Source organism: Trifolium pratense, linkage group LG2 (genome assembly GCF_020283565.1).
Source record: "Trifolium pratense cultivar HEN17-A07 linkage group LG2, ARS_RC_1.1, whole genome shotgun sequence".
NCBI lineage: Eukaryota > Viridiplantae > Streptophyta > Magnoliopsida > Fabales > Fabaceae > Trifolium > Trifolium pratense.
Genome location: NC_060060.1, coordinates 44,424,607 through 44,445,580, shown reverse-complemented (window position 1 = coordinate 44,445,580; position 20,974 = coordinate 44,424,607). Strand labels below are relative to the sequence as shown.

Genomic DNA, 20,974 nt, shown 5'->3' with positions numbered 1-20,974 from the left:
ACTAAATAATATAAATTCAAAATATTTTATCTTAATACTACCCCTCAAGCTATAAAGCTTACTAAGCTTTAAGCTTGTTACAAAATTATCCCAATAACTTTTCAATCTAATCCAACTAATATCACAATTAATATCCAATAGAGAGCAACCTAACAACCAATAAGACAAACCATCGTACAAAGGAGCAGCAACGAAACCAAACCGAACATCAAACCAAACCAAAATGTTCCAATCCAAATTAAACCAAATCAAACCAATCCAAAGTAGAGAGAATAACCAAACCAAATAGAGAAAGAGGAACCAATCAAAAGAACCAATAGAGGGAAAGAGAAGCATTCAAACAGAAGAAGAATCAATAGGGAGGGAGATGCAATCAGACATAAGAAAATTAACATAAAGAAGCAATCAGACAGAGGCTATCAAACAGAAGAAACCAAATAAGGGAGAAATGCAATGCAATCCATCAGAAATCGATCAGAAGAAACAATTGAGAGAAGAGGCAATCAATCAGAAGAATTCAATAGAGAGACAATCAATCAGAAGAATTCAATAGAGACAATCAAATAGAAAAACATAATAGAGAGAACCAATTAAACAGAAGAAGCCAATGAGGGAGAATACCAATCAAACAAAGAAGAAATCAAAAGGGGAGAGACAATCAAACCAGAGAGACCATAAGAAACCAAATCGTGAGCACTCGACTCACCAAACAAAACCAAACCATCAAATTGTGAGTATTACCTCACCAAACTGATTCATTCAAACAAATCTCCAAATTAATGGAACCAAACCAACAAAACTAGATCAAACTAAACCGAACAAACCCGAATCAAGACAAACAAACCAAACTGATATTTATTTATTTTACCAACTCAAAAACACCAAACGGTGTCTATTCCTCTAAACAAACAAATCCAAAAAGTATAATCAAGTCATCAACCCAAATGGAACCAAACCAATCAAACCAAAACCAAGTAGAACCAAAATTTAGCCAAATCAAACAAAATGAAACCTGGTGCAACAGAACAAACACAAGAGACCCTTGCAAAATGGTGACGGAAAATGAACATATGGCAAAAGATGTGAATCATCAATCTCAATAGAAATCAATTCTATTAATTCCCAACCAAGCTCTTCAAACACAATAATAATGCTTTCAACAAACCCATAATCAAAACCGCAGCGGCAGAAATACAAATAGAGAGGACAATGGAGGCTACTAGGGTTACATAATAATATTAGAATTGCATTAGCTAAATAAAATAGAGTTACAAGAGATTATATAGCAAAACCTAGTGGACTATAAACCTAATGAGCCCAATAATATAAAGCCCAACAACTTATTATCTTAACAGTATTCAAGTGTGCAAATCAAAGGAAAAGTGCCCTTTCATTATCATCAGTTTCACGCCATTTTGTTGAAAAAGACAAAGAACCTTATCAATTCCCACTTTATCCAATTTAATTGCCTTTAAGATGATAATCTCCAGTTCAAAGTATAAAAGCCATTTGCTGATAAAAAAGTGGTTTTTTCTTCTCTACCCTCACATAAATTGAGGGCATATGCCCTATGCTGATGTGGCATGATGTGGCACCAATCAAATTCAACCACATGTATCTAAGTTTCACATAAATAATATTTTACCACAAAGTAATTTTAAGTACTTTTATTTTCAATTAATTAAATTTTAAGTATTATATTCTATCAATTTACATTTAGGTCCTCTAATTTGATTGCTTCTTCTTCCAATTCCTATTGTTTGTTCTCCCCCTTTTTTGTTGTAGAGAATCTCAAAATCCCTCTTTGATGCATTCCTTCTAGTTTTCCCTTGAATCCTAAATTCCCAGTACCGCATCACGTTGTGCAGTCACGCTCCACCTATTGTGCCGTCGTTGTTCTCGTGAGATCAACTCTTCACGCGACGCTTCTTCTCTTCTCCAACCGAACAACAACACGTATCTCTCTCTCTCTCTCTCTCTCTCTATATATATATATATATATATATATATATATATATATATCCCTTTGTTGTTTTTGAAGCACCATAGTTAGGGTTTCTTAATAATTTGGAGTTTTTTCATCTGAATCTTTAATTGATTGATTGATAATGCAATTGAAACTATAAATAATTGATTTGTGTTATTAAATCAATGTTAGGGTTTTTGATATGTTATAAATTGGGGAATTTGTGATTGTTAGGTGCTGTGATACTTTTCATAGCATTTGTGATCTGTTATAGATATATTGAGGTCTTAGGAGCAATTGTAGATAAGACATTAAGCACATCTGTTATAGATATATTTAACTTCTTTGTAGTGTTGTTGCTTTCTTTATTCATGGGTGATGAAATTGCAGCTGCAACAACAAGCCTAAACTTAGGATCTGATGCAATTGCTGTCACATTGTTGTTGCTATTATTACTTTCTTGATCACCCTTTCCAACTCCTTTCATGGAATTGCAGTCAATTTGCTATTATTACTTTGTTGAGTTGTGTAACCATAATCTGAATTAGGATAAGTGATAAGTGATGAGTAATATATTTAATGGGTTATGTTATGGTTGGTATATATATATATATATATATATATATATATATATATATATATATATATATATATATAAGTGATAAGTGATGATTTAATGTTATGGTTGGTTTGGTTATTTGATTGATCTATAAGAGCATTTCATGAGAAGGAAGGGAGAGATTAATTTTGTTGAGTTTGAGAGAGAGAGAGAGAGAGAGAGAAAGAAAGATGCTAGAAAGTAATAAGTATGTATCTTTGCTTGGAATTAAAAAACAGGTGACTGTATGAGTGTATGTTCTATGCATAAAGTCATTAGTCAATGATATTTTCTTCAACGTATGATGTTTCTCATTCTGCGTCGTAATAATGTTTGCACGGAAATTGGATTTTTACAGTGTGTACTACGTCCTTATTTTTTGGATTTGATATTATGAAACTGTGCCATGTATGATACTGGTATTAATTAGCACTTTCTCTTCTTTATCTTAGATTCATTGAATATAAAAATCGATTTGATATCGTGTAGTAAGAGTGTTTTACACATGATCGTGAAAAGAAGATTTATATGCGTCAATTACTTTGCAATAAAGCGGGTACTGGCACTGGTCATATGAGGCCAACTACTCGAACTGGTTGTGAAGCGAAACTTCGACTACTCTATGATGTTGAAATACCAAATTTCAAATACCAAATTTATTAAATAATAATTACAATTAATTTGCTGATTGAATGCTTGTTAGAATTAATTTGATCATTGAATGCTTGTTTTTAGACGTTATATATTGATTCTAAAATATCAATGTTATTGAATACCAAAAACAAAAAAAATATCATTGTTATCAAGTAAAAAAAAAATATCAATGTTTTTTTTTTGGTACATAAAAATATGGGTAAATGATCATTTACCCCCTGGAAAATAAGCGAATTTTCGTTTACCTCCTGTGTAGATTTTTTTTCTGTTTACCCCCTGTAAAACATAGATTCCCTCATTTTGCCCCCTGGGTGTACAGCAGTACATGTGACTATGCACATATGCTGACATGGCTTGTACACATGGAAAAAAATAATTTATATTTTTAAAAAAAATTCCACGTCAGATGATATATTATTTTTTTTAAAAAAATTCCAAAATAAAAAAAAACGAATATTTTTTTCCTAAAATAAAAAAAACGAATTTTTTTATTTTACACCAAAAATAAAGATTTACTCCAATACTTACTCTCAAATAAAATTTATTTTTAAAATAAAAATTTTAAAGATTTATTTTCAAATCTTTTTTCATTAAAGAAAAATAGAATCTTTATTTTTTAAAAACAAAATCATTTTATGTTAATTTTTTTGAATTAAAAAAAAAGCACCGTAAAAAAATAGAAAAAGAAGTTTCAGTTTTCGTCTTCTACCAAAATTATTTGCCCTAGAACTAGAGATAACGAAGTAGAAGAGGACTCCGGCGATTGAAGAAGACGACGATGAATACGATCACGACGGTGGAAGCAAACGATTTTCGGCGAAGCCTGAACCATGAAGAAGAAGTAAAGTAAAGTTATGCAGAAAAAAGTAAAGTTTTTTTTTTAAAAAAATAAAGATTCTATTTTTTTTTTTAATTAAAAAAGATTTGAAAATAAATCTTTAAAATTTTTAATTTAAAAATAAATTTTATTTGGGAGTAAATCTTGGTATAAATCCTAATTTTTGGTTCAAAATAAAAAAAAAAATCGTTTTTTTTTTTTATTTTAGGAAAAAAAAATTAAAATTTATGCATAAAAAAGTAAAGTTTTGTTTTTAAAAAATAAAGATTCTATTTTTTTTAATTAAAAAAGATTTGAAAATAAATCTTTAAAATTTTTAATTTAAATATAAATTTTATTTGGGAGTAAATCTTGGAGTAAATCTTTATTTTTGGTGCAAAATAAAAAAAATACATTTTTTTATTTTAGGAATTTTTTTTTTTAAAATAATATATTATCTGACGTGGAATTTTTTTAAAAAAATATAAATGATTTTTTTCCACGTGTACAAGCCACATCAGCATATGTGCACAGTCACATGTCCTGCTGTACACCGAGGGGGCAAAATGAGGGAATCAATGTTTTGCAAGGGGGTAAACAGAAAAAAAAATATACACAGGGGGATAAACGAAAATTTGCTTATTTTGCAGGGGGTAAATGATCATTTATCCTAAAAATATCAATTTTAATAGTAAAAAAAAAAGAAATATCAATGTTATAGGCTCGAAAATATAAATATATATCAATGTTAGTTTATTTTTTTTGAGAAAGTATATCAATGCTAGTTTAAATAAAAATAATAAGAGAACAAAAACAACAAAAGAAAAACAAAATCTCTAATTTAAATATACAATTTCATTTGTACATTTATGACTAATATTAAAATCGATTACCACTAAATTTACTAATTTTTTTTATAGATCACTTACGTTTTTTTTATAGAGTATTTTTTTTATTCTATAATTTTTTTTAATGACTAAACTTTCTATAAATTTTTTCCTATTTTTATGGATAAAATATTCTATTTTGTTTCTATCTAGTTGTTCCTATTTTTAAGCATATCATCTAAAAAAACAATATAAGATATAAGATAAATACAAAAAAAAAATATGCTTAAAAATAAAAACAAAACAGAGCAATCTATACTAACAAAAATAACAACAAAACAGATTAGTACGATCAACCAAAATTAGGTTAAGTAATTACCTTTCTTTTAGTTCAAATGAACTATTTATATTATTACTTGTGGTCAGCTAAAGCGTAAACAAGTTCGAGAGTTAGTTAGTCTTCCTAAAATAGTCCAACCTTTTCATTTTTATCGGATAAATTTCAGGTAGACCGCACTTGTGATCGGTCGAGCTTCCGTGTGTTTGTTTTCCGACGATGGTCCGAACTTTCTTTTAGTTCAAATGAACTATTTATATTATTACTTGTGGTCAGCTAAAGCTTAAACAAGTTCGAGAGTTAGTTAGTCTTCCTAAAATAGTCGAACCTTTTCATTTTTATCGGATAAAATTCATGTAGACCGCACTTGTGATCGGTCGAGCTTCCGTGTGTTTGTTTTCCGACGATGGTCCGAACTTTCTTTTAGTTCATATGAACTATTTATATTATTACTTGTGGTCAGCTAAAGCTTAAACAAGTTCGAGAGTTAGTTAGTCTTCCTAAAATAGTCGAACTTTTTCATTTTGATCGATAGATTTTAGGTAGACCGCACTTGTGATCGGTCGAGATCCCGTGTGTTTGTTTTCTGACGATGGTCCGAACTTTCTTTTAGTTCATATGAACTATTTATATTATTACTTGTGGTCAGCTAAAGCTTAAACAAGTTCGAGAGTTAGTTAGTCTTCCTAAAATAGTCCAACCTTTTCATTTTGATCGATAAATTTCAGGTAGACCGCACTTGTGATCGGTCGAGCTCCCGTGTGTTTGTTTTCCGACGATGGTCCGAACTTTCTTTTAGTTAAAATGAACTATTTATACATTTTACTTGTTGTCAGCTAAACCCTAAACCCTAAACAAGTTCAAAAGTTAAATAAATATATTTTTATAGATGGTTCAACAAATTTTTAATCTCTAAAATTTTCAACCAATAAAATTAAAACTAAATAAATAAAATTAAAAAAAATTTTAAAACATTGTCAATCAACAATCATATTAAAAAGTAACAATATGCTAAAATTTTTTATTTTTTTTTGTCTTCAAAAGTTTCAAACGGTACCTAATCTCTATTTCCTTTTCTGGAAAGGAAAAAAATCTTTTTTATTTATTAATAATTATTGAATTCATTTGAATCATCAATAATATGGTAATAATTATTGAATTATATTCCTTTTTTGTCAACAATCATCAATCAAATTCTTCAGACTTTCTTTCAAGTTTTTTGTACTTGTTATATAATTTTCTATTAGACTATCGATTATTTTCGCTTTATTTGGTTGTGCTTCTATTTAGTTTTATCTTCAATTTGGATATGATGTCCCAGATATTATGTTCAAAATTTTAAGAGGTATCATGGTTTTGCTTTTGATTCAAGATATGATGTACAATATATGGTTATAATGAATGTTGTTTACATACGGATTTTCAGACAGAATTCAAATGGCTTTCAAACGGATTTCGGACAGAATGTTTAAAACTTGTTTCTCTTTCTCATCTGTATCAAAGCTTGTTGAAGTAGCCTTTGCACATCGTCATAGTTCTGTTAGCATCTTCCTAAAAATCATTTCAAAAATCATACATTAGTGATTATACAGGATGCTGCAAAAGCTTAACAATTATTTCACATAAAAAAATTCAAGAACATGTGAAGCTGAGAAAAGAAAACCCAAATTATACTTCAGAATTAAATAAAATCCATTGATAAATCCACACCGATCTATATACTATATAACCTAAACAACAATAATGAAGATAACAAAGGGATGACATCTGCAATTTTTTCTTGAAGTGATGTTGCAATAAAATTCAAATGATATGAGACTTTAACACTGCAAACAAGATCATCTTAATCAAATTGCCAACGATGCCTCAATAGAATCTTGAAACCATAAGCCTCAAGTGCATGACACATAGTAGGACTTGGAAAAGGTAGAATTCTACATCAATTCTACGGGAATTGAGGATTCAAGGGAAAACCAGAAGGAATGCATCAAAGAGGGATTTTGAGATTCTCTAGAACAAAAAAGAGGGAGAACAAAAAATAGAGATTGGAAGAAGAAACAAACAAATTAGAGGACCAAAATGTAAATTGATAGAATATAATACTTAAAATTTAATTAATTGAAAATAAAAGTACTTAAAATTACTTTGTGGTAAAATATTATTTATGTGAAACTTAGATACATGTGGTTGAATTTGATTGGTGCCACATCATGCCACATCAGCATAGGGCATATGCCCTCAATTTATGTGAGGGTAGAGAAGTAGTCACCTAAAAAAGTTTCTACACTAGTCTATTAGCAAAATATATTTGACTCTAGAACCTAGTCACACGACCCTCATCCTGTAATTGTGACATGCCCTCACAATATTTTCTTATCTTCTAAATCCCTCGAGTGATCATCAAGCTTGGTTATAAGCTTCATTTTCCTTCAATTCAATTTGTGTAAGTCCTCTTTCATTAGTCTTTTGTTGGATATGCCTTGAAATCTCAGTTACAAGAAGTCAGAAAAATCTTTGTTGAATCTTTTTGCATCTTTGATGTTTTGAAGATTTTTTGGAAAAAAAAATATATTTTCTTGGAAGATACTTTGACTTGGATTTGTTTTATTTTAAAACAGATTTGTTACTAATTTTTTGGCATATTATTTTTCTATAAATAGGGAGTGCTTTATTCATAGAAAAATTGAGAGAGAGAGAAAGAGAGTAGAGATGTAGAGGCAAGGATTAGGGTTTGCCACCACACAAGGGCTAGGGTTTTAGAGAGAAAAAAAAAGTTTTCTCTTGGTATAACTCTAGGGTGGGAGAACTATCTTTGTGGTACACCTTGGGAAACACTTATCAAATTGAGTCTCTTGGCCACGGGAAGAGATTCGGGTTTTTGGGTAGAATTAGGATTAATTCTTGTAACTCAATTGGAACTCTTTGTAAAGTTACTCGTTTGATATAGTGGAACGGAGGGGCTGCTCTCTCCCCCAGACTAGGTCATTATTGGACCGAACTGGGTAAACAAATATTGTGTTCTTTCTTCTCCTTTATCTTTTATCGGTTGTTATTATTATTGCTTATTCCGCTTAATTATTGGTTGCCGTTCTATTGCTCCACACATCAAGTTCTTTTATTGGTGTGATTTTAAGACGAATTCACAACAATTGGCGCCCACCGTGGGGCAATCGGAACAATTTGAAGTGAGCACCATGGGTTTTAAGTCGGATATCGAGGGACTTTCCAAAAGCAATTTGGAATTGTGGAAAGTGAAGATTGAAGCAATTTTAATGTTCGGGATGATGGATAAAACATGGAGTGTTGTTATCCGGTGCCTCGAAGATAAAAGGTTAATGGAGATCGCGAAGAAGGTCGGCCTGGAGAGGCGGTGGTAATAATACTCAACATCAGCCTGGAGAGGCGGTGCTAATAATACTCGGGTTACTTCTGAAACAACAACTTTATTATTATGTAGAGGTGCTAGTGGAAGTTGAGAACCGGTGGAGTATTTGGGTCATGGACTTTTGATGCTCCTATCACATGTGGTCAAAGAATGAATACTTTGAGACTCTAGAGCTAGTTGAAGGTGGAGCCGTTCATCTTGAAGACGGAAAGCTTGAAGGTTCAATGTATGAGTTCAGTTTGTCTTACGAAGTTTGGCAATCATTAGTTTCTTTACACGATGTGAGGTATGTTCCTAAACTTAGATGCAAAGATAGTTGGTCATGCATCTATAACTAGCGGTGATTCTCATAATGTAGTTGAGTTGTGGGACTTCGGGTGGACCTGTTAGTGACATGAGTTTAGTTGGACTAGTGAACAAGGTTTACTAGGTGTTGAACTGAACTGGAATTGTTGGAGACTAACAATAGCTTGAAGTATGTTTCAGAGGAGTTGAAGAGGTCTTGCGTGTTACAAGGTGGAGATCATGGTGGGTATACTTTGGTGGAAACTCAGTTTGAGGTGGAGTCTTCCAATAGTGGTAGACAGTCAACATTAGCTCTTGGCTATCTAATCGGAGATAGGGAGGAGAGTGGTATTGTTGAACCAAATGGGATCACCATGGAGACCTTGTGGGTTATGTTTCAATTGTGGCTGAAGAAGTGCAAGACCTTGAGAGGATCTTCAGGGAGGCAATTGAAAGCAACAGGTGATCAGACTTGGTAACTTGTGAGACTGCTGGAGGTAGTTGGATACAAGGAGAGTTTGATGTTGCAGCTTGTGGAACCGCCTAAAATTCCAAGGTTGGTTTGGAGCCAAGCAAAACTTCGAGAGTACGGAAGGCATTCCGGGGTCGAAGAGTGGTGAAGGCTTGTAGGGCTATCGCAAAAATCCATGGATAGTCGGAGGCAAGCGATTCTTCAGGAGGACGGAAAAGGCACAATCCGGGGGCTGAAGAGGGATGGTGGAGCTTGTTGAGCTATCTAAAATTCCGATGATAGTTGGGAGCAAGCGTTTCTTCAGGGAGGTACGGACTTGACCAGTTCGGAGTCTGAAGAGGGTGCGGTGAATCTTGTGGGGCTACCTAAAATCCTATGGTAGTGGGATGCAAGATCTTCATGAGAGCGGAAGGCATTCCGAGGATGAAGAGGGAGGTACGATCCGGTGATCTTGAATAGAAGATTCAAGATGGAGAGAGCAGCACGGTGGTTGATGCGATCATCATCGATTTAAAGGCAAGGTGGAGAATTGTTGGATATGCCTTGAAATCTCAGTTACAAGAAGTCAGAAAAATCTTTGTTGAATCTTTTTGCATCTTTGATGTTTTGAAGATTTTTTGGAAAAAAAAATATATTTTCTTGGAAGATACTTTGACTTGGATTTGTTTTATTTTAAAACAGATTTGTTACTAATTTTTTGGCATATTATTTTTCTATAAATAGGGAGTGCTTTATTCATAGAAAAATTGAGAGAGAGAGAAAGAGAGTAGAGATGTAGAGGCAAGGATTAGGGTTTGCCACCACACAAGGGCTAGGGTTTTAGAGAGAAAAAAAAAGTTTTCTCTTGGTATAACTCTAGGGTGGGAGAACTATCTTTGTGGTACACCTTGGGAAACACTTATCAAATTGAGTCTCTTGGCCACGGGAAGAGATTCGGGTTTTTGGGTAGAATTAGGATTAATTCTTGTAACTCAATTGGAACTCTTTGTAAAGTTACTCGTTTGATATAGTGGAACGGAGGGGCTGCTCTCTCCCCCAGACTAGGTCATTATTGGACCGAACTGGGTAAACAAATATTGTGTTCTTTCTTCTCCTTTATCTTTTATCGGTTGTTATTATTATTGCTTATTCCGCTTAATTATTGGTTGCCGTTCTATTGCTCCACACATCAAGTTCTTTTATTGGTGTGATTTTAAGACGAATTCACAACATCTTTCTATTCCATTTTTATTTGATTCATGAAAATTCCAATTCAATCAACCTATTTTTGTTTTTTCAAAAGTTGTCATCGTAAAATATCGATTTCTCCTTCGTTCACCGTTGGATCGTATTTATTTTTGGACAGTAGCTTCTCGACACACAGTACTCTATTTTCCACCGTCGGATCATCGAAATGAACTTTGGAGTGAGATATATCCCCTGTACACTGTAGCTACGAATTTAGGCCTGGAGTATTGTGCTTGGAAGGAAATCGGCCAATGTAAGGGCTTTTTCCCCATACACTCATGCACATAGGGTTTATGTTATAGATTAATAATGGAATATTTAACCGTTAAGAAAGAATGAAATTAGAAGGAATGAAAGAACTATTTTTATAACAATTCTATGCTATTTCATTACATTCTGAGTAGGTGCGTGTGACTGAATGTATATTTAATTCTATGACTGTTGTGTTTGTAATTGATTGTGGATTTGAGTATTTGGTTGGTTTTTGATAAAATGAATATTTGGTGTGGTTTAAAAGAGAAAATTGATTTTTTATTTGATCTTGTGGAAGTAGCGATGATTTTAAAAGAAAATTTGTATATTATGTGCCAAATGGGGCGAATACGCTACTTGGGGCGTTAAATTCCAAGTGCCAAATGGGGCGATTTGTTATTATGTGCCAAATGGGGCGAATACGCTACTTGGGGCGTAAAATTCCAAGTGCCAAATGGGGCGATATCCGGATCATGGTCTAGTTGCATTTCATGCATTATTAGTTTGTATAAATTGTTATTAAAAAGAGTTTCTTGCATCGATTTTATTTTATTACTTTTTATGGCCGAGTATTTTATTTTTAGTTTATAACATTTACCTTCCGTTCGGCATGATTCAATTTGGATAAGGAAATTGACCCTTACATTAAATATGGTTGTAGGTACCAAATGTGAAATATGAAGTGATGTGTTGCTTGTATGTGCGCGGGGCTAAACAAATCTGGGTTTTATAAATTTGTAATTTAAATGAAATATTCTTTTTATTGTACAAAGATTATTTATAAGCGTAAGTAATTATTATTCTTTAGAAAAAAAAAATAGTCACACGTTTTTAAAGAAACTAAATTTTTTATGAGTAAATTCTTTATTAAAAATCCGGGTTGTTACAGTTGTTTTATAGGGTGCAGTGATGCTTCCGAAAATGTTTTTTGTTAATTTTCAAGATGAAATTTATTGTTTCACAAGTTTGGCAGATCCATTTGGAAATCAATTTAGAGTATTAGTCGAAAAAACTTAACAAGAATATTTATTTAACGCATGACGTGTATGCTTTAAAAGATTTTTACAATATCAGACCTATTGGGGCTTGGGTTACATTGGTATACACATGAAGAGGATAATTTAGTATAATTTTAAGCGATACAAATCTGACTTCGTAGCTGGTCTCCCATAAGATACAAATCTCCTATCGCATACTCATGAAATTGGTGTTGATGACATCACTTTCGAGAAAAATTAACTGCTTATGACATTACAACAGGGTTTTTGGTAAGTTTTATAACAATGTATTTTATGATACAATCTGTTACATAAATATATTTACTTACACAATTTTATATTTTTATTTTCCTAGATGGTACCGTATGAAGAGTTTGATGAGAAAACTTTTAAGATGAAAATGACTACACTCCCGAATTTTTAAATACAATTGTTTGTTCGAGCCTTATAAATCACAAGTTAAGATTGAAAGTTGGAGTTCCAGTTATGTTATTGAGAAATATGGATCAACTCATGGGTTGTGCAATGATGTTAAAGATGTTACAATTTATTTTAGAAGGAAATATAATATTATGAAACAATATATGCGACAAAGTTTTTATTTCCATATTATTCTTAACACCATTTGACGTCAGAATCTCTTTCATTTGCCATGGCTATTAACAACAGTCAAGGTCACTAACTGAAAAATATTGTAGTGTATCTTCCGCAATCAATATTTTCACATGGTCAGTTATATGTTGCTGTGTCCAGAATCACATTGAGAAATGGTTTGAAGATTTTAATTGTTGATGATAATGACAACCTTACAACAAATACCACTTCAAATGTAGTTTATAAAGACATTTTTGATAATTTATAAAATTGTTTGTAATTTCATGTTTAAATAAATTGGTGAAAATAATCCTTCAAAAAAATTGATGAAAATAAATTAGACAATAAATACGTTCGATTTCTACGCCATGAACCATGGTGACTGGTTAGTTGTATATATAATTTCTAAAATCTAAACAATCGATTGAAAAAGTGCCGTATACCAAGCAGAAAGAGACAAATTTTCCGGTTTACGTTAGCTCAATTCTTCAACTTCAACAGCAACTTCAACGTGCAATCTTTCGTCTCTGATCCCTCTAATTCTTCTCTCACATGAAGAATCATGGCAAAAATCAGATCTCTCAAGAAAAAACCTCGTGAACCAAACCATAACCCAAACCCTTCCATGGCGACTCTTTCACCTCCTCCGCGACGGCGCAAGCCACAAACACTTGCCACTGTTTCCGCTATTCTTGCTGTTTTACTTGTCATTTCTATAATCTGTCTCTTGCTCGTTTCTTCGAACACTTGGCGTGCGTTTCAAGAAGTTGTTTCTTATGAGACGATTACTGTTGTTAATCAGTTCCCTCATGATCCTCAAGCCTTCACCCAGGTTGATTTTTTTTTCTTTTTCTGTTTTTGTTGTTGTTCCTGCATAGTGTGTATTTGACATTTTTTAATGGTTAAAGTTTATTTTTTATTTTTTGTTAATGGAGTTGAAGATCAGTTTCTTTGCTTACTGTTTGATTTAGAAGGGGATTGGCTTGGTTTATTGTATATTCTGTGGGTTTGGTTGTGAGGTGATGGAAAATGAGTCCCCCCTTGGACGAATCGTTTTGGAGAACCCGAGTTCGTTTCCTGGTGGTCAAACTCTGAATTACCAGAGTCCCTTTTCCCTAGGAACCAGAGGGTTAATACAAAAAAAAAAATGCTTTTGTAAAGTTGACTTTGGTTTTGATTGAGGTAATGTAAAGTAATTTATGTTTGGACACATTCACAAAAAAGTGATTTTTATCATTTCATGTATAGATAGTTTAGATCAAAATTGCATTTTAGAGTGTATAGGTATATGCCACTTTTGATAAAGTTTGAGAATTGATTTCATGTCAATCCAACAACTAGAAGTCTAATCTTTTGTGTAGAATTGAGTTTGGATCTAGAATTAATTTTAGAATTGAAAGCCTAACATAACTAATTTATGATCAAACCACATTTGATTAACACAAATGTGTAGACCCAAAAATAGATGAACATGAGAGTGGTTAACGATTTGAATGCAATGCTACCTTTGCTTTAGTTTTGATGATGAGTTTACTTCAAGGCTTGTAATGCTACTATATACAATTTCCAAATGTTAATACATCACCTAGTTCTAGTTGTGAATCCCAAATGTTAAGTCATTAGTTCTAAGGAAACATACACATTAGTCTGTGAGTCCGTGAGAAAGATTGATATGGATGGTATTTGTTGTTTGACTAAGGTGGGGCATTTGAAACCTTATGACCTAGATTACAAGTCGAGCAGATGAGAAAACATACAAGAATGCAAGTAATTTAGAGAGAGAATGTTCTTTGAAGCTTATTCTATTTCTCATGAAATGAAATACAGAGTTCTTTGATCTATTTATAGGAGTGAAGCTTGTTTAAATTAGTTAGACTAGTACTAACAAATGTTGAAACTAAAGCTGCAAACGAGATAAATAGATCTGTCATATTACACACCAGTGCACTTTAAGAAAGTAATATGTTTGCTCTAATATTTTTCAGTAATGAATTTTGGACATTCACTGTAATTATTTTTGGTGCAACTCAACTTGTTTGGGGAATGATTATTTCAACGACAAAGGTTAGTAGTAAGATAAATAAGATAGGTGTCAATGGGCTTGTTTAAGGAAAAGAGGGAATTGCAAGTTAAATATCATGTTGTATCTTATATTTATTTCTCTGTGTATGAGGTGTCAACTTAGTGGTAAGAGTCTAGCCTTGTAACCTCAAGAGACAAAGATCAAATCCTCTCGTGAACAGTTGTAAAATGGCCACAGTGCCGCTTTATTTATTATTATTATTAATAAAACTTATTTATATGTATTTCTCCTATAAAAGGTGTTAGAAAAAGTAGCCCATTGAAGGAACCCATTGAAGGAACCTTAAAATAATTATTTTTTCAGCCAAAGTTCATTGAATGATCACTTGTGCAAGTCCAATGAGTTTTCAGTTAAATTTAAAAGAAAATTTTGTCTTCAGAACAAATTGACAATAAGGAATGACTTAAACACTGGACTAAATTTCAGTGACGGACATGGCAATTTGCTTAGATGCACTCGCATAAGTGGTGCATAATATTTTTGATTAATGCAAATATCATGTTTATGAGAGTAGATATATATTTTTAAAGCGTTTATTAAATTGTTGGTTGATGTCTGCATTGCTTAGTTTGTTACTCATTGAAGAGAAAAATGGCTTCTCTGCTTGTTTGATTTCAGGGACTTCTTTATACTGGAAATGACACCTTATTTGAGTCAACTGGTATCTATGGGAAGGTATGTTATTCATTTTCTTATTCACTGTTGCCTCTTTTGTTTGCCTTTTCCTTTTTTCTCTCTACGGCTGGAGTGGAATGGGAAATTTGGTGTATTCTTGAGTTTGAAATTTTTTAGCTGACATGAGTTACATCAATTGGTTCATTTTGTTCAAAGAACAATTATGAGATTTAGTTGAGCATTAATCCTTGTCTGTTAAGATTGTTATCTTGTGGCCTGGTGGTCACGGGTTACAATTATAGAAGAAATAATATCTTTGCTAATGGAATAGGGCTTAGCAAATCTGGTCCTCCCCAGAGCCTATAGTGGTAGGAGCCTTTTGCATTGACCTTCTGTAACGATCATAATATTTAGTTGGGAACTATGAACACCACCTACAGCACATATACTGGACATAAAGCATACACTGTGACTCAACATATGTTAGAGTATCTCAGTTTATCTTGTAGGATCGATTTGTAATCCTAGATCATCTTCTTAGATTATCTCATAATATTAGTTTCTCCTAATAGAGAGTAGAGACAACATATTTGCTCTAGAGAAATCCTTTTGGGAATTCAAAGCTTCTTCTATGCTCCGACCTGTTGTCCTGACTTCCATTGATACCAGTTTCTTCAAAACTATCCTATTCTTGTGATACTTTGCATTCAGTTTTCTCACTGCACTATTTATTCAACATAGTCATTTATGACAAATATGTTTAAATGTTAAGATGAAAATGAATATGACCACCACTGGCGCTATCTATTGAAGAAGACCAAAATGTTTCAAGCTTTTATCCGTTGTAAAATACAGTTAATCAAGATTAGATTTATTTAATAATTACATTCTTTTTTTTTTTGATATCCTAGACATACAATTAATGTTGTTTTTGACGTGTAACATGTTTAACATTTCAATTATTTGTTGTTTCAGTCCTCTGTCCGTAAAGTCGCTCTTCGTACTGGGAAGGTACTGACTCCTGGTTCTCGAACTCTTTCATGTACATTGTTCAAGTACTCTGTTGATTATGCTTTTCAATTATTATAGATTTATATGGACGGCGACTGATGGAGAGCAATCAAACTCTGTAGTTGATTGATGCCAGTGCTCGACATTTGTCATTAAAAGCTTATATAGGCATAGTTGCACTGACAACAATCAATTATATAATGAATATAACTCTGTACTGTATGACCAATTTTAAACAAGATAGTAAGGTTAATGATTCATCAATGTATTCTGATTCTTAAACAGTGTTTTTTCTTTATTAAATTACCGGACCTTTCACCTAAGTTTGCCATCCCTTTCACTCAATTTGTTGAACACTGATGTCTATTTTGCTGAAATGATGCGTATTTCCTAATTTCAATGCAAAACTTGCTTTAAATTAAGTGAACATTTTTCATGGTAGGTACGTTTTTTCTTTTTTTAATTATTTTTTTATTTATGTTTTTAGTTTTATTATTGCTAAGGTACTTTAATTGTGTTTTAGAAGGAAACACAAATTTCTAAGTTACATTTGCTTGTTCATTCATTCAGAATCTGCTGTTGTTGTAACCACAAAATTTGTGAATGTGTTTGGAAAAATGACTTCTCTGGAAAATTATCCACCTTTAACAAAATGTTTCCATTTCATCAATTTTCTAATTTCTCTATATCAGTCTTTCTATCCTATTTTTCCCCTTGTTTATGGAATTGAAATCCTCTCTAGATAATAAACTAGCCTAACTAATCCTAACTACTCTGCATCTCCGAGAATTCGTTTCTTTAACACTATGGTATATACCCTACATAACAAAACTGATAAATCATATATGTCTATCTATATTTTGGACTCTTTGGAGAGCCACTTGGTTATCTGTGATGAACACTTTACATTTGTATCAGGGTATAAATGTTCATTTGGGAGTTCCTCATAAGTGGTGTACTTGTTATGTTTGATTATGCATAGTAATTTGGACACCGAAAGTCATTGCAAGAGTCATATTTATTCTTGGTGCTACTTGCAGGTTCAGAAACTTCAGAAGTTGGATGATTCATTATTTGGGGAAGGTTTAACTCTCCTCAATAATAGGTGTGCAAGGAAAATTATGTTTCATTTTGTTTTTTTACTGTAGGCTGATTGGAAGGAAAGGGAGTTTGATTTTTAATATTGTTTTTCCGAAAGACAGGACTGTCTTCAATGTTTAGCATTTCCTTTTTTCGTATTCTAATAGCTTCCAGTACATCAGTAACACATAACAATACTGTCAAATGTCTTTAAACCACTTGAAAATTTAAATTTTCGGAGCCAGAGTAGTACTTGATGTTGAAGTTAAGGGCGAAGTGTTAGTTTCTTGTTTGTTCACAACTAAAATCAGAAACTGATGGCAAGCCAATTAGGAGTGAGCTTTACAGGAGAAAGAGGCAATGTTGCACTTTTTCTTTTTGTTTGAATGTGCTATGCTCTGCCTTCTGATTGTTTGGTATATAAAATAAGTTAGTAATTAACTCTAGAGTTTGGGCTGAGCTTAACTCAACTCTAGAAAACCGATTTGTAAATTTTTATAAGCTCTTCTATTTTAGGTCATATTAAATTCAATGCGGGACTCAGAACACTTCCCTTTTAGTGATTAATAATCAAGTTATTTTTATGATTATGGTTGATCTTTTTGTTTATTCTAATACATTATCTGGCACACTTTTGTAGGCTGATCCAAGTAACATGGTTGCAGACAGTTGGTTTCATATATGACCTCAAAAATTTAAGCAAAGTTTGTTGCTTTACCTTCCTACTCATGTAATATTTTGTCTTTGGTTTGAGAGACTCCTAACGTTTTGATTCAGTGGGACTCTACTAAGAAAAGTAACAGCAACGTCGAATTATTGTTGATAGGCAATCTTTTGTTACTATTCTGCATGACTGTATTATGCCTCTATAAGTGATTTCGGCTAACTACTATATCTGATTAAAAAATCTCCATAGTAGAAAATGTATATTTTGTAGTATTGATCTCATTAAAAAAATTTGAATAAGTCTAATATATACACAAATTGTTACATGTGGTGTCATTTACATGCAAGGATTTTGGTGATACTATTCTTCTTTTTTGTTTGATTTTTTTTTTCCGTGAGATTTCTTCAGTGCTGTGGTGAATGCTTCAAAATTCCTTTTAATATCGCAAGCTAGATCTTAACAGCTTACTTTTGCAATTTCTGTAGCTTGGGACATTTATTCATGATATGAAAGATGGTTGGGGTCTTGCAACTGATGGAAAAGTCTTGTTTGGAAGTGACGGCAGTTCAACATTATACCAAATTGATCCTCAAACATTTAAAGGTCAGTCTCTCAAATCAAATGTTATTCGTTTCCTTTCCACCATTTTATTAGCAAAGCCCCTTATCTCAAACATTTTCTTTCTTTGCATTTTAATGAAACTTACACTTCTTCAATTTAGCTGTATCAAAACAAGTTGTCTTCTATAAGGGTCATCAAGTACACAATCTCAACGAACTGGAATATATAAATGGTGAAGTTTGGGCAAATGTTTATATGGTATGTCGTTGCATAATCAACTATGATGTTAGTTGGACCTAATATATCTTTCCTAAAAAATGTTAAAAACAATGACAAATCTTAGCCATGTATGCATGATGCTTGCGACCTAAGGCTCTCTGTTAAGCTGGATTTTATTTGAGGTCGATTTTTAATTGTGTAGACTGACTGTATTGCAAAAATCAATCCTAATGATGGTGTTGTTGTTGGATGGATTCTCCTCCCAAATTTAAGGTGCAATTTCTTATTCTTTTTCTTATTATAGTATTTACTGAATGATTAGCAACATCAAAGTGGTCCTCAATGATTTTCAGTTACTGCCAGACATTAATTTTGTTGCTTACAGATGTTTAATCTATCATATGCAGGAAAGAATTAATCGAAGCTGGGTATAATGTAAGGAACCTGAGCCTTTTGATATATCTACAGATAATACTTTTGTTTAAATTTATATTAGAGGTAGCTGTAACACATGATTTTCTGCTTATGTGTTGATCTTTTATATTTTAGGCTATTGATGTTTTGAATGGGATAGCATGGGATGCTGATCAGGAACGAATTTTTGGTAGGCTCCAGCTGTTTTCAATTATATCGTCTCAATACAAAGCAAGCCTATTTGATTCTGTTTTCATTCTGTTTTCAAAGATTTGTGAAAGGAGAAGACAATTTTTTGTTTTCCACGGTTTATTGTACAAATATTTTAATTGGAAAACAAAAGTAGAAACCGTTTTTTCAAACCAAAGATACTTGGTTTTCTTTTTTCCCATGAAGTTTATGTGACTTTTGTTGTTGTTTGCAGTGACTGGAAAACTGTGGCCAAAGTTGTATGAAATCAAAGTTTCACCTATGAAGTCAAAAATTAAAGAAGGGATGGTTGAGCAGCTTTGCTTGCGCAAACCTTTCAATTTTTCATGATTTATAAAAATGGTACCGACATGATCCTTCTCAAAACAAAACCAATTCATGCTATAATTTATAGTATCATTTTTCTGTAGCAGATTAACCAATCTTTCTGTATTTATAGAGCTGAGGTTTTAAGTAACAGTAAAATGCAAAACAAAACTCAATTTGAGATGTAATGTGTGCTGAAAAAGAATGGAAATACAACCCCAAATGAGTAACAATATTTAGTGTTTATTTTGAGGAGGTAGGTGCCATTGTTTGAGCCTTTTTAGCAAATCTTAGGCCTTAGATACTTGCTGTTAAAATTATCAGTTATGATATTTAGTATGTGTTTGGTTTAGCGGTGACCAGAATTGAGTTTGATAAAATTGAGTTTGACATAATTGATTTTGATTAAAAGTGAGTTGAATGAAATTGATTTATGTTTGGATGTACTAGTACAAAAGTGATTCTAACCGATTCATGTTGTTTGGATATTTGAAATTAAAATTGATTTTGAATGTATAATTACCAAAATGGGTATCTATATTTAAAACTAAATATATAATTTATTATTTCAATATACATGGATTTTATTTCAACGTAAAAGAATTTTCTAGAACCTGAATTTTGATTAATAAAAAATAAAAAGACTCTTTAATTAAATCTTTCCAATTCCAATGAAACGATAGAACTTGGAAATTCCATCTTTCATCTCCCTCATTCTCAACTTTGTCTCTGAAATTTCTTAACCTGTGTATTTCTTCAAGAACTTTCTTGTTGGCTACATTAGACCCACCAAAATCTCTAGATGGCAACATCCTTTCTTTCCTCTTATTTCTGTTTTTAGTTGCCAAAATCCCTTGTTTTTGTCGAAGATTCTATGAAATTTCTTCACTATTTCTCTTCATCTTCCACTTTAATTTTTATTTTCTACCAGATCTGCTTATTTTCCTCACTATTGAAGGTTGAAGATGTTCAGTGGAGGAGGAAATTGAAGAAGTTGGGGGTAGTTAGCTAAGTATACATGTGACCGAAAATTAAAAGCTTGGATTCGATTTTGCTTTGACGTGGAAGCTCCAAATTGTGGCTTCCAAATTACTCACGTCTGGAGAAGGAAGACTCGCGTTTGGGGTTGTGAAACTCCAAACCAAACAGACGCTTAGTGTTTTAAACTGCAAAATTGCTTATCAAAGTTTCATGATTAAATGTTTCTTTATAACATTGTTTATCTTACAAGTTTTACTATTAACATTGTTAATCATCTCTAATCGAAAATGGGTGAACTACCATTTTAATCCCTGTAAGTAAGTGTATCTTATTGTCACATTTGTTCCTGAATGTATCGAATTGTAATTAGGTCCACAAGTCTTTCTTCAAATGTGTTTTTTAGGTAGTCAATAAT

General features: G+C 32.3%; 1 protein-coding gene across 1 annotated transcript; it reads left to right on the top strand.

Annotated features, from left to right (window-relative positions):
- The first annotated feature begins 12,706 nt into the window (after nucleotides 1-12,706).
- LOC123906162 (glutaminyl-peptide cyclotransferase-like) lies at nucleotides 12,707-19,822 on the top strand. Its single transcript, XM_045956015.1, has 11 exons — nucleotides 12,707-13,244; nucleotides 15,114-15,170; nucleotides 16,086-16,121; nucleotides 17,162-17,226; nucleotides 17,842-17,905; nucleotides 18,354-18,471; nucleotides 18,590-18,687; nucleotides 18,851-18,921; nucleotides 19,056-19,083; nucleotides 19,198-19,252; nucleotides 19,487-19,822. The coding sequence occupies exons 1-11, from the start codon at nucleotides 12,975-12,977 to the stop codon at nucleotides 19,600-19,602; spliced, it is 978 nt and encodes a 325-aa protein (XP_045811971.1). The 5' UTR covers nucleotides 12,707-12,974; the 3' UTR covers nucleotides 19,603-19,822.
- The last annotated feature ends 1,152 nt before the right edge of the window (nucleotides 19,823-20,974 follow it).